Source organism: Macaca mulatta, chromosome 6 (genome assembly GCF_049350105.2).
Source record: "Macaca mulatta isolate MMU2019108-1 chromosome 6, T2T-MMU8v2.0, whole genome shotgun sequence".
In the NCBI taxonomy this organism is placed as follows: Eukaryota; Metazoa; Chordata; class Mammalia; order Primates; family Cercopithecidae; genus Macaca; species Macaca mulatta.
Genome location: NC_133411.1, coordinates 120,528,437 through 120,543,027, shown reverse-complemented (window position 1 = coordinate 120,543,027; position 14,591 = coordinate 120,528,437). Strand labels below are relative to the sequence as shown.

General features: G+C 38.9%; 1 protein-coding gene across 7 annotated transcripts in view; it reads left to right on the top strand.

The window, feature by feature from the left end:
- Positions 1-13,181, top strand: part of NREP (neuronal regeneration related protein) — a 29,013-nt gene extending 15,832 nt beyond the window's left edge. For 6 of the 7 annotated variants that reach the window (XM_015140565.3, XM_015140564.3, XM_028849263.2 and 3 more), the window contains 2 exons: positions 6,970-7,047; positions 11,434-13,176. In XM_015140565.3, the coding sequence (XP_014996051.1) occupies positions 6,970-7,047; positions 11,434-11,559 (204 nt within the window). In that variant the 3' untranslated portion in view covers positions 11,560-13,176. 7 annotated transcript variants of the gene reach the window in all.
- The last annotated feature ends 1,410 nt before the right edge of the window (positions 13,182-14,591 follow it).

Genomic DNA, 14,591 nt, shown 5'->3' with positions numbered 1-14,591 from the left:
CCCTTGAAAGTCTTTGCTGCTATTCTTAGAAATAAAATTTTAAAAGACTCAGCAGCCAAACAAGCAGAATATTACATTGTGGAACAGAGTGACTGTGAAACTCTTTGTGCTGACGATTAATTTCACATGTAAACACTTTCATTTTGTTGCCAGCAAGGAGATTTCCTTTTCCCTTCTCTGCCTAAAGTCTAGAAATAAAATTCCACAGCTGTCAGGTTCCCACATATTCATCAGTGGCCTCTCAAGATGGCTTCACAATGAGCAGAGTGAATTTAGAGGATTCCACTATTAAAGTCTGCAAAGCTTGTTTCAGGAACCCCAACTCACAAAATCAAGAATCGTAAATCTTTTGCCTTCCTGACGTGTAATGTTGGACAGTAACATAATCTGTGGCATAATATTAATAAAACATGAACATTTTCTGTGCCCGTAGTGGGAATATGCACCCGAAGCAAAGCTAATGCCATTGGGTTTAACCAATTAGTGAGCCATCATTGTCTTCCTTATTGAAACATGTTGCCTCCCCCAACCTCTATTTGTGCGTGTTAAGGACTTACCAGGCAATGAAACTCAAGGAGTGGCAGCAGGAGCCACAAAGGCCTGCCTTTCCTTTCTAGCAGGAGGGCATTTATGACTATAGAGTGCAGTAGTTGGGTGTTCATAATGCATACTCTGTAATTACCCATTGTTACCACAGCCAGCTCCAGTGTATGTGTGTGTGTGTGTTTAAATTAGGTCAGTGCATGTTTCATTTAGCTCTCAAGCCAGAATACTTGCCAACCTAAGCCCCAACACTTTTATTCTGCTTTCCAGAATGTGCAGAGGTTACATACATCATTTGAAGGGCCCAGTGTTCTACAGGTTTATCTTTTTGTCTTCCAGTGGCAACGTGTTTTCCCCGCTGTGTGCTGCTTCTCCAAGCAGCATTCACAAGGTTAGGCAGATTTCTAAGACTACATCTCTAGAGAGACAGCACAGTGCATCATCTTTTGGCACCATCTAATCTTTGATGTAATGTTGTTCAGAGAAAATGATCCTTGCAGCTCATTTATGGTTTCAGTTTACATCTGGCCCTCTCATATGACCAGTAACACCTGGGAGCAGAATGGCTTTTGAGGGAGATTCTTTATAGCACCACTTCAAAGGGTTTTTGCAGAAAGGAAGTGTATGTATATGCACATGAATTCTCCTTGAATTACAGTACTAGGTTTCACAACCTCCTGGCCAATTAGGCAGAATAAAACATGGACACATACAGACACATACTATTTAATTGGCAGAAAGATTATGAAATATACCCCTTTGCTGCAGAAAGGATTGATTATGCAGGTTGGACTCCTGCTGCCCTAGTTGGCTTTCCTAATTGCAGGAGATAGATACCCATCCTGTTAAGTTATAAAGGACCCATGTGTGCATTCTTTAACCCTATAGGACCCCATCAGGGATAAAGAATAATATTACAGCTATGGTCCTTAACAGCCAAACCATGCAACATACTTTCATGGCAGACTTCTGAAAATGTATGTTAACTAATGAAGTAAGCAGCATTTATGTGTGTGGTGTATTTAGCGTCTGCAAAAAGATATAACCCTGCCTTTAAGTATCATTCTCATAGAAAAGTCTCCCCCAAAGAAATATTGATAAAGACAGTAAATGAACAGAGGAAAATACAAACTTAGAAACAGGTAATAAGTAGATATGATTCAAATTTTACCTGCAGTGTAGTAGAAGTGATAGGAAACATGTCAGAGAACTTTTAGATTGATTCTGTATGTGGACCATGCCATTGAAAAATAAATAGCAGATTTTGAAATGAAAAGCTTAAAAAATGTTTGAAAAATAATTTAAGCAATAATCTAGTTTGCTATTTTTTAGGACCTTGGAAGACTGGTCTCTGAATTTTCCTACATTTCATTTTTCTAATTTGGAGCACTAGTTGTCAGCTATTAATAATAGTTTATACTAAGCAATAATTATTGGTAAGCTAATTACTTTATAGCCTTTAAAAAATGCAGTTATTTTTCATGATGCACTGTCCAAAGAGTAAAACAAGCCTCAAAAGAAAGGAAAGAAGGAAGGGAGGAAGGAAGGAAATGAGGGACAAAACCCTGAGTATTTTATTTGCAATTTGTATGCTGTGATAGAATATTGTAACTTACCTATCAGTACATTTAAGAGAATCAGTAAGAAATAGCACATTTAATATTTAAATATATAGTGGGTTTAAGTATATTAATTATACTCGAAAGCATAAAATTGGTTTTTTCTAAGAATTGCTCAAGGATGTCTAAATACATGTCATGATTAGTGTATTTTAAACCACTGTGGTTCTTTATGATGTTCTGTTGTTTTTCAACCTAATTGTCAGTGAGATAAATATAGCATTACAGAAAAAGATGCATTAACCAATATATTCAGTGACAAGTATAAACACTCAAAACTTTCCCAGAATTCAAACAAAACCGTTGCATATTCTCCAAATTAAAGTAACAAAATTTTCCTTCCCCCTGCCTTTTTTTTTTTAACTAGCATTTTGTTTTCTCAACTGTTGAAGGTATGATTTGCTTTTCTGATTTTCTAATTGACTTCTGGAAGAATAGTATTCTAGAGGGTTTTGAGGATTTTATTTGGGCAAAAACAATTGTTTATTGTATACATTGAAAAACCGGTTTTAAAAGAAGACATACTTTTTGTGAAGATTAATGCAAACTTTGGTTTGTTTAATAAAACAACAGTTTGGAGGTATTCCCATACCCAGAACGCTTAAATTTTCGAGATGCAAACCACCGAAACAACAATAGAGAATTCAATGAAGTGTCAAAAAGAAAGTTAATTGGTCTTCATGAAAAACACAAACTTGAATTCAGACAATGAATGAATGGAATGCAGTATCAGCCACGTGCCCATGTTTGGAGTGTCAGTTGATGAGCACCAAGAAGAATGGGCAGCTTTACAGTTCAGCAAGCACAGATGGACTCTAGAAAGATGGATCAGCTTAGCAGTTTTCTGATCCTCATATTATCAGCACTCAAAAGCTTCAGTCATAGGGTCATTGTCAGTTCCTAATATTCTGAACTAGTTAAGAAACTCATGGGTTCATGTGGGTCTTGTTACTGCTGTGGCCCCTGGGAGCTGCAGGGAGACCTCCTGGCCACAGGGCCACCTGCCTGCATGGAGCTCATTATGCACTTATCCCTCACCCTTCTATCTTCCTTGGCTGATTCTGACAGCCATCAAATGCCCTCCCAGATGCACTCACTGCCACCCCCATTTCCTTTGTTGACAGCACTACTGGATATTACGCTAAATGTTGGTTTTGTTTGTTGTTTAGTCTGTTGATACATGTTCCAGCAGCTATTACATTTGACATAACCTATATATTTATTTTTGTTGTTGTTGCCCTTAAAAAGCACATTGTGTTTAGTTTGTGAGGGCTGCCATAACAAAGTGCCACAGACTGGGCAGCTTAAACAACCGAAATTTATTTTCTAACAGTCTGGAGGCTCCAAGTCTGAGATCAAGATGTTGGCAGAGTTGGTTTCTTCTGAGGCCTCCCTCCTTGGCTTGTAGATGGCTGTCTTTTTCCCTGTGTCTTCATATGGTCTTTCCTGTGTGCCTGTGTCCTAATCTCTTCTTAGAACAACATGCATGGGTCACTTCAGATTAGGGCCCACCCTGATGTCCTCATTTTAACTTAATTGCCTCTGTAAAGATCCTGTTTCCAAATACAATCACATTCTGAGGTACTGGTGGTTAGGACTTCCCCATATGAATTTTGAGGTGATACAAGGCAGCCCATAACACACATTTTTAAAAGTAGATTTTTGTGGATTGATCACCCCTGCTGTACCTTCCCTACCCCCAGACTTGAGCATCTAGAAGGCAGGAAGTCTATTTCTCTTGCAATCCCCAGAACCTAACAGTGTCCAGCACTTTGCAGCTATTTCATGAACTGTTGCTGCATACATGCACAAAGGTTGGTAAGAGACATGAAGTTGAAGAGTGGCACTATTTCTGACTGCCAGAAGTAGAACCTGGTGAGTAGACTAGAACATGTTCCGAGAAGAAGCGGCAGAGAAAATACAGTACATTTAAACCGAGACAGCTTTTGACAGAAAGACAAATGATTGTTGCTTTGGACACCCATTCTCCACATCTAGCTCTGGGAAAGGAATGGAAGTTGAGGCCCTTGCGGAATACCAAAGGTCAGGTCTGAATCATTTGAGAGCAAAGGTAATTAATGATTGTCAATCGATCTTTTCTCTTAAGCTCTTCACTTTAGAGTCTGAAAATACTGCAGGTATAAGAAAGAACAATGTTGTAATGCAGATAGATCGTATTTGTTTCCAGTAATTTACCACTGTTTCTTAAAACTAGCTGTGCTTTAAAAAAATGAAAAGTTTAAATATCTCCTTTAGATACTATGTCTAGGGATATGCTGAGTTCTTAGACACCAGCCAAGCAGGTTTTAAGAGTGTAACTGAGACTCCTCTGTCCCTGCCATTTTTGGCTTAAGGTTCTGACTTTGAAGCAGATTGGAAGACTACCACAAGGCCAAAGTAACGTTCATTTTTCTAAAAGTATACAATGATTATGATTCAAATACTAAAAATGCCTAATAGTAAAAAAAATGCCTTCGTCAATGTAACAAATATGAAGTGAGCGATAAAGTTTCCTTAGTCATGTGTGTTTTGCTGTTGGATATTCATGTTCCCAAGTTCTTTGGCAAAAGTTTTTGGCTTTTTTTTTTTTCTTTAAGCAAATGGACAGTTCTTGGAACAACAGATTGTTAAAATAGGTGTAATAATTTCTGAAAGGCAAGCTATTTTTCCCCTACAAATTAGACTTGGGTGCTTTTAGTATTGATGCTTAGAAGTTAAATGTTAAAGCAGTGTCATTTCGTTAAAATGCAATACCCCAGAAAAGCACAAGAACACAGGAATGACAATACTTACCTGACCTTGCTTTTCATTGCTTCCTGTGCCTACAAAGTTCTTATATGTACTTTTATCAAGATTTTTGGTTTCCAGTGTAACTTAATTTCTCACGAATATTTTAAGACTGTACTTAAAATATGATTTTTAAAGTGGCAATATAGAAATGTAATCACTTTATATCCATTTATATGAAGTGAATTTAACAGTAGATTCAAACTTAGGGTCCCCTCAAGTTAAGCCGAAACTGGGCTTTTGTGTGCTGTAACTTTGTTATAAGTCTTGAAAAAAGCTTGTGTATTTGAGATTATTTTGTTTTCTTCACCCATTCCTGGATAAAGGAAATGTCAGAAGTGGCTGCTTGTCCCAAACAAGGCAGATGGTGGAATACTTTCTGAAGGAGCTGGGCAGAGGAGAGGAAATATGTGGAAAAGTAAGGTGGTTGGGGTAGGGGGAACCACGTGGCTCAGAAAGCTAGACCCAGTCCAAAAAGAAAATAGTTCCAGCTCTTGCAGAATGAGCTCTCTTTAAGACCCAAATGTGGGTGGCGGCTGTGGACTGGTGTAATTTTGAGGGAGTGGTGGTAGGCGATTTGCATTCTGGGATAATGTGAGGGCAGCAGGATAGTGGAAGGAACTGAAGTTTAGAATCTGGAAACCTAGTGTGAGTTTCAGTCCTACCCGACACTGCCTGTGTGACTTTGGGCAAATCGTTGACCTTTTTGAGTTTCAATGTCTTCATTTGTTTAATGATAAGACCAATATTATAGGCTTATCATCAGGACAAATTAAGTAATGTATGCAAAATTGGTTTGTAAGCTAGGATGTGCTCTAAATGTCACTGGTGTAGATCAAAGATAGTTACTGTTCAATTATTGCGAAGAGTGAACACTGTTAACCATCCATATTTCCTACCCTAGATCTCCTGACAAAATGGATTGATTGGGGTATACCAAGTATTACAGTCAACTCAATGATTAGGTTACCTCAATTAGGGCTTCCAAACCAAAATCTAAACAGACATCTAAGTCTGTTTGTTAATCTGTTAATGAGGTGTGACTCTTAATTGTTGTTTATTAAATGTGAAGCTTATTTATTGCAGAATGTGGAGAATCAGATCTGGAGGGAATCTTACCTAATTTCACTCTGCTTTCAATCAGGACTGTATTAAATGTGAATTAGCTCTGACAGATGGTTGCTGGATTCTGTTTCTAAATTTTTTAAAGAAGATTTCACAGTTTTTCTCTAATTTCTTTTAGTAATTTAACAATTCTTATGCTGAGTTCTTCCTTAGAGCTGACCCAAATCTTAGTTGTAATTTTAAGTCCTTTCCCCCCTCCTCTCATTACTGAAGATGGAGAACAGCTGGTCGGCAACCTTATGCTAATCATCCTTTGTATATTTAAAGAAGAGTTACTCAGTTCCACTCCCTCGCTCCACCCCCTCCCACCACCAAATTCATCAACTAGTATTCTCTGAATCATTCATGGTGATGACACCTATCTCCCGCCCCTCCCTCAGACACTTGGCTGTTTCAGGCAGCTGGGCAGAATGTGTTGTCACTGGCCACATGGACTTGGAGAGAATCTGGGCTGCTGCTTTCTTTCCTCTTTTATTTTGTTCATAATCTTTGGCCTTCTAATAAATGATCAGAATAACCCTTAACAGTGTTTGATGGAGTTTTGCAAGGATACTTATCATAGAATCCTTTGAAAGTTAGACCTCCCTGGTGACTTAGTGCACTCAGCCAGACATACCATTAAGCTGCTACTTTGCCTGCTAAAAATAACATTGATTGATATCTCTGATTTATTGGACTTAATCTTGGCAGACATTAAGCTGAAACTCTCCTGAGTGTAGTGTATGTTCAGAAGCACACTAAGAGTTTGAAAGAGTTAATGGTTTCCCCAGTGCTCTAAGTTGCAGTTGGGAATAAGTGACCATTGAGGAGAATTGAGCTCATTAAGGTTATCCCATGTAGTTTCAGAGTAGATCCTGTTTTTAATCTGAATGTGTGTGCTTTTGTGTCTCTATAGGTTTATTACCCAGAACGCTTTGTCTGGGTCAGTCAAGAACCATTTCCAAACAAGAACATGGAGGGAAGGCTTCCTAAGGTAAGATCCCTAGATGCCATTTTGTTAACACTATTTTCAATATTGAAACAATTGTTTTAAAATATCAGAGCCTTTTCATTTTAATACCCATTATAGGCTGCTATAAGAATCCATCAATCTGATACTATGATGACCTTGGAAATAATGTGCTTTTAAAAAATATCATAAAGTCCTCTGACTTAAAGTTCACATTATCTTCCTTTCTTCATAAATAAAAAATTTTCATTTAAAACATGGAATTAGTTTGTCAAATGTACAATTTACAAGTTTTAAATCTGTTCCATTCCTGGTTAGACAAACTCAAATACAATGATCAAACTAAAAGATTTCTTAAAAGTGTAAGATGATGACATAATTGCCTGCTAATGAAGTCTGAAGGTCTGATAAGATTATCCATGAAGCAAAAGGGAAGACCAAAAAACTGTTACATGTCTTTCTTCTAATTTTTAAGCCTAAAAACCATTTTTTATAAACATAGTTTCATTGTTCTGACATCTTAGGTATGGCAGTTCTCTGCCTCAAAATTTGTAAAATTTATATTTTAGATTTTAGCATAATTTCTGAAACAAACAACAACTACTTACCAGTTTTTACTGTAGATACTGAACTTTGCCTCTTAGGGTAAATACTTATTTGACCTCAAGCAGGAAGAGTGTACTTTTTAATGACTTACTGATTTTGCAGTTAATAAAGAAAAACAGAATCCACTGAAAATAACATTTCTATTTGAAAGTTTCATAAGTGTAATTGATAATGGTGAGGCCTCCCCCAGCTATTACTGGTATTTCAATGTTTAAGAAATTATTTTATTTACACTCAATAGTCTCAACAATTCCCTATCTTATACTGGCAGGCAGAAACTGAAGAGGTTGTATCAACTGGCAGTTTGCACTGAAAGAAAACAATCTTAAATCACTTTTAATCTTGCAGAGCATTTTTGAAGGTCAAGGTTGAAATCACTGGCAGAAAAGTAGGTGAACAAAATGGTTTGGCCCTGCCTGAACTAGACTTGCACTGATTTGTAGAGCTGGAGTGGAAGAGAGCTAAAATAGTAGCGCTTTCCTTAAAACACACCCACACCCCACCACCTCACCAACAGCACACCAGCGGCAGCAGCAGTATAACCGAAGACATTCATCACTGTGCCAGATCAGGGCATAATTCTCTTAAGGCAGCTGAGGGCAAGATGTGAAAACAAAGCAAAGTATAGCCTTCGCATTAATTCTTGCCTCATTCAGGCATCCAAAGGTCCTCTCTTTGATACTGGTGACATAAACCAGAGGGGCAAGACTAGGCACAGTTCCTTGATGAGCTCAGTGGTGCCTCCCCCTACTCTTAGAAAGCCAGCCCTGGTGTGCTAGGTCTTGTCCTCCACAAAGACGTGCTCCCGGGGTGGGCACAGTGGATCATGGTATTCAGGTCTTCCGCTATCTTCTCTAAATATGTGAATAATATTTTAAGCATAGTGTATTTGTTCTTTTTCCAGAAGTTCCCTTCTGGAAAAGCATATCTTTGCATAATTGTAGGAAAAATAATCTTGACTTACTTGGACCAAAGCACATTATTAACTGGGGATTAATTTCCTAGTAGTCATCCATCGGGAGGGCTGATCCACCCCGAGGCACATTAACTGGCATGACTTCCAGGACGGCGGGGCTGTGGGAGCCACTGGACACATCTGCCCCCCAACCCCTAGCCTCTTGAATTACTCAAGTCCCTCAGTTCTGTTGGCACAAATATGTGCTGGATGATAGAACAACTGTTTTTTCCATGGATGGACTTTTTTTGTGGCTTAAATTCTTATCAGGCCTGACTTCTGGATCTGGAGAAAGAAGACTTCTTTGTGTCCCATCTTCAAAATGCCTCCTCCACTTGTTGCAGAAGCCTAAAATTCCTTTAGTGGGGGCAGAAAGCCTATTATTATTATTATTTGTAAATAGTGGGAGGGTGTGTGGATTGAAATCAGTTGGGGGAAGAGGATTGAAATCTAGTAAATCCAGGACTCTATAGGGAGGATGCATAGAACTCTGTCTCCTCAGGAGCACCTCTCCCCACGGGCATGTTGGGCTCTGGGCCCTCAGGTTGCTGCAGTAGCACACCTCCCTGTGGGCCCTACTACCATGGTCTCGTCAGGGTCCAGTCTGTACACCTCCCTGTGGGCCCTACTGCCATTGCCTCGTCAGGGTCCAGTCTGTATGCCTGTCTTCCACACAGCAAGTTAATGAAGGGTGAGATGGGCAGGGACTGTTTTTGTTTCTGTTTCAATCTCTAAGCTTAAAATCGAATAGAGTACTCCAGCCATAGTAGGCACTCAGAACATGAAAGTGAACAAAGAAATGTTTATTATCTGGCACCTTGAAACAGAAAAAATAGTAAAAAATGGTAAATTCAAATCTGAAATAATCTTCACTTTCTTTTTTTCTGGAAGTGCCTCTTCCCAAATCCCTTGTTCTTCCTTTTGTTTTGTTGTGTATGTTTCATGGAGGTAGAAGATTAGTACCGAGACTAAGATTTAAATAGAGAGATACACTAACGTTCTGTGTATTCACTTTTGAACAGAGTAAGTCTGAACAGGAGCAGTTTTAAGGCAAGCTGTGTGAAGAGTATAATTGTTGAGTTAACATTTATCAACTTTTGGTTTTCCTTCTTTTCTTGCCTGTGACAATTAACAGCCATTGAACTCTTCATTTGTCCAAAACCTATGTTTGTCCTATCCTGAACCATGGTAACTGTTTGACTGTGGGGTGAGATGGGGTTGGGCTGGCAGCATTATTTTAAAGACACTGGTATTACAGTGGATTTCCTTTTTTTTTAATTTTGGGATTGTGTACCAAGATTCCAAGATTGAAATTATTTTCAGAAATGCAAGTAACTACCCAATATTATGCTTTTGGAAATTGAATCTAGACTCCTAAGGGTGTGTGAATGGTGAATTATATTTTTATTTAATTTTCTGGTTTGGTCCCATTGGTATTTAATGATACCAAAACAACCTCTAAAATCACAACCTAAGATTGGAGTATTAAAGTACATAATGGTTATATATGTCCAAAAACTGTTGTATGCTCTCAAAGTCTGAGACTTTTAAGCAAAAAATTGAGGCATACCAGATGTTTAAATATGGAAAATTATACAGTAAGTAAGACTTTTTAAAGTTGAATTATCTGTTGCATTTAGTTCACCCCTGGGTTGCTGAAAATATTTATTCAATTTCAAGTTGTTTGGAAGTTACTGGCTTCTGAATTCTTAAAAAGAAATTTAAATGTGTTAATTTATAGGTCACAAAGTAAGATGATCACTCTAATCCAAGTACTTTACATCTAGTCAAATTGGCTTATTAAAACTGTCTTGTTAGAATATGTGACTTGAGCAGAAAAAAAAAAACAAAAAAAGAAAACCCACACGTCTTTTAAAACCACAAAGGATATTTTTTTTCCAAGAAAATGTCAGCAATTAAAACTCCAGAGTTCAGCTAAAAGAGAGACTATTGTCAAATATTCACTATGTTCATACCTGTACAGGGCATAAAATCCATCTGTTGTAAATTAATACCTTTATTATGCATCATGTGGGCAGGTGGGCCTCACTGTGCTGTGATTCTGCTGTCTGGTTGTGATGGAGAGCTCCTCTCCACTGTTGGTGCTGCAGCAGTGTATCCGGGAAGCCACATGGCGGCAGATCAGCAGTCACACTGAGATTGAGTTATTCTAGTCAGAAACACAAAAACCTTACTCATCAGGATTGTGAGGAGAGACTTAGAATAGCCCCAGTCAGTTCTGGCCTTGGTTTCCCACTAGCCTCCTCTCTCCGGGCACCCTCACATTATTTCTCTCCCAGACACTTCCCATCTTTGGTACCCACTTCTGGCATGTACCGATTGCATGTAGAATAAGCCATACATAGATAAGATTTATGTAAGTTGGATATGTTTTTAAATATTTTTATTACATATTCAAAAATAGATTATTACTCTTCTTCATCACACCCTCTGGACTCTTTTTTTATTATTATTATCGACTGACCCTCCTGTGAGTATCTATCACCCAGTCTAAGGTTGGGCCCCATCTGATACTAGAAACTGTCCCAAGAAACCTGACACTGGGGAATGCTGCCTCACACATGGCTGGCACCACCATGACAGAAGCACTTCATTCTACTGAAGCAAAGGTGGCCAGTGTTTAATTACTTTATTTCCTCACAGACCTAATATTTACATTCAGGTGAACTGTGTTTAATATGTAAACTCTGTTTTGCAAAACAGCAAGAGTTCAAAGGTAAAATGTGGGCTGGGCAGGAAAAGCAAAATTTTAAAAAATGGTTTCAGAAGCATGACTAATTTTGTCTTTTATGTGTGTGTGTCTGTGTGTGGGTCTGCCTGCTTTGCAGGGAAGACTTCCTGTCCCAAAGGAAGTGAACCGCAAGAAGAACGATGAGACAAACGCTGCCTCCCTGACTCCACTGGGCAGCAGTGAACTCCGCTCCCCAAGAATCAGTTACCTCCACTTTTTTTAATCGTAACACCTCCATTTGTATTACATATGGTGTATGGGTATTGATGAGGTCATGGTATCATATATGGGATTTTTTTCTGTGTAAATCATCAAGTATAAGAAGAAACTATGGGACTCTGAGCCTTGCTTTAGAGAATTTACAGTGGACAAATAGGTATCATCAAACCAGTTTTTAATCATTCTGACTCAAGTGAAAACGCTCAGAATTTCACACTGTGAATCCACGTTTACAACCCTTACAGGTGGGCCTTCAGGCCTGGTTCGCTACAACAATGTCTTCCACAACTCAAACTCCCACCGCGCTCACACAACCGGTCCACTCCTGCCTTTTCACTCACACAGCTCCCGACTGCTTCTTGCAGAGGCTGAGAGTCCCCCCTTTTTTTTTCATTTAGATGTAACAAACCTAGTAGTTTATGTTCATCAATTGTCTGTATATCTCTATATTTTATCCATGTACTCTTTTGATGTATAGAAGTAGTTTGAAACTCATTGTTTCCTTGTGGTAAGTGACCGAGATGCTGCCACAGGACCTGAGACACTGATGAATGGTGCTATTTTGGACTTTCAACATGCTCCTTGGCGAGGTAGCTCTGATGGAGTTATTTTTTATTTCCATGTTCTAAGAAGGTGTTGGTACTCTGTTTCCCTGAATGTTGTTCTCTAGACTGGATTGACTTGTATTCCTTGTGTCTTCAGTGTGGCTTTCTTCCTCAGTGTTGTAGGTTGAGCGAATGCTACCAGAGTGTGAGAGACAACTGTCTCGTTGACTGGCACTCACGGACATGCAGTCACGGTAGCGGGAGCAATCACAAAACTGTAATTTACTTACCAAATCTCTTCCTTTCCGTAGCCTCGCCTGCCTGACTTAGAGAAAGAAAAGCAATAATTTTACAGGCATTTTGAGGTGTCTCTTTGGGTTCTTTCTGTTTGAAAGGATACTTGTGGAAAAAAAGAGCAAAACCTTTTTAAATAAATTCCCCCTGAAAAAAAAACCCAAAACACTGGCATCTGAGTAGGAATATGAAAATGACACCTTTTCCAAATATTAAATTGGAAAGCAATGTCTTTACAAAATCATAATGCTTTTTTAAAAGGCAGAGCACTCTTTTTTTGGCAATTTTGATAAGCAAGGTGTAGATTTACATTTTTGTCCTTGCTCCCAACGAAATGGATAAACAAAAATAAAATACCATCTACTCATGGAATGTTGTTGTGTTAGCCAGTCTGAAAGCCCACCTTAATTTTTATATAACTGTCTTTTAGCTCTTCTTTTGACAGGGCAGGCCTTGTTCTGAACTGTTTCGCTTCTGACTGTTAAACACCGATGACGCATGCACTGCACTTCTTCGTTTTCTTCTTGCTCCCCCATTGGCCTGAGTTTCTTGTGCATTCCTCCTCTCCCTCCTTCGTTAGAATAGGTATATCAGCTGTGTAAATAGAGCAAGAAAACAGTATTCTGCATCTGTGGCATTTATGTAGAGTTGCAGTTGTGTACTGCTGAAAATGCAGGCTTTTGTAACAATGTGATCTTTACTGATGCACTCATGACAAGTACCCAATGTATTTTAGCTATTTTAGTAGTATTTGTTCAATAAATATGCAAGCTGTAAGGTAACTGTCTGATTTGGCTCATCATTGAAGAGGCCTAGTTTTGAATGCCTTCTCTGGTTCTTGATAATTCGTGTGTTCCCAGAGTCCCAGAAGTCAGTCAGGCCAGCAAACCCAAGGGCAAATATCAAAAGAGAGAGAATCAGCTCTGCCTTTCATGCGTTTTCCCTTTTGAGGATTTTATGAGATTAGGGGCTAGGCAGTGGCTCATTAAGATGGTATTTGCAGAGCTGCCTCTGGACACAAAGGAGAATTAGACCAAGATCCTTTTATTTCTACACTTTTTCTCCCTTCCAAGGCATTCCCATACACTTCAGAACTTACTCTTTCTCACTCCTTGCCATTAAGACCCACTGTGTGGTATTCTTTATCCCTGCCAAAAGAGATCTGACCTCACTTCTTCATGGACTGTTTGCACTTTTCCTCAGACAAAAAGCTTAAACTTGTAAGAGGATAAAAATTTGAGACAGAATTTAAAGGCATTAAGACTTAATTCATGTGTACCCAGATACCTGGAACCTACCAGATGATAAGGTGATGGTGAGCAGAGCCTTCTAGAGGTCTCATGTGACCCTGAAACCTCGCAGTTCAGGGGATTCATGCACTCTCTGTGCATGAGAAATATCTTCTGGTTTCTCCTCATCCATTCTGGGAGTGAAACTTTTTAACTTGGCTTGTACACAAGTTGCTTATTTGGCTGGTTGGGTTCAGATGACATTAGAGTTTCCCCTCAACAGAGACTAAGGAACAGACCTCTGAGATAAAAGCAGAGAGAGAAAAAACAGCCAAAGGGAACATTTCCCCTGCAGTGGGAGCTCAGCCTCTGGAGAGTGGGCATCAGATTCTCTCTGAGAAATCTTGGGTCTTAATACGTGTGTTATGTCAGGAAGGACTTTTACATTTGGGGGTTACTGAGCTTAATTTGAAATTAATGCACATCTCAGATTTTGGTTAAGTTTCCTATTTACCCTCAACTTTTATTAAGAGAAAGGAGCCTTAGGGCAGAGCCAAATTCTAGCTGCTTACCAGATCGTTAGAATTTGTTCATTCTGAAGGAAAATTCTTAAAAATGACATACCACCACCATTTTGAGTATTAACCTCTGGATATAATAAGGGAAGTTCTCCTTCAATTTAATTACCTTTCTTTTTTAAAAATTTTTTATTTAAAAAAAAAAACCATCATCTGAAGACTCACGTGGGGCTGGAGAATCTGCTCCCAATACAGGTTAGTCCATGGCTGCTGGCAGGATGCCTCAGTTCTTCCACTCATGAGCTTCTCCCTAGTGCTGCTTGAGTGTCTGCATAACTTCTGGCTTCCTGAAGAGCAAGTAATTCAAGAGAAAGCTGAGAGCAAGCTAAAATGCTATGACCTATTCTCAGAAGTCACCATCATCTGTCATATTCTGTTCATTAGAAGCAA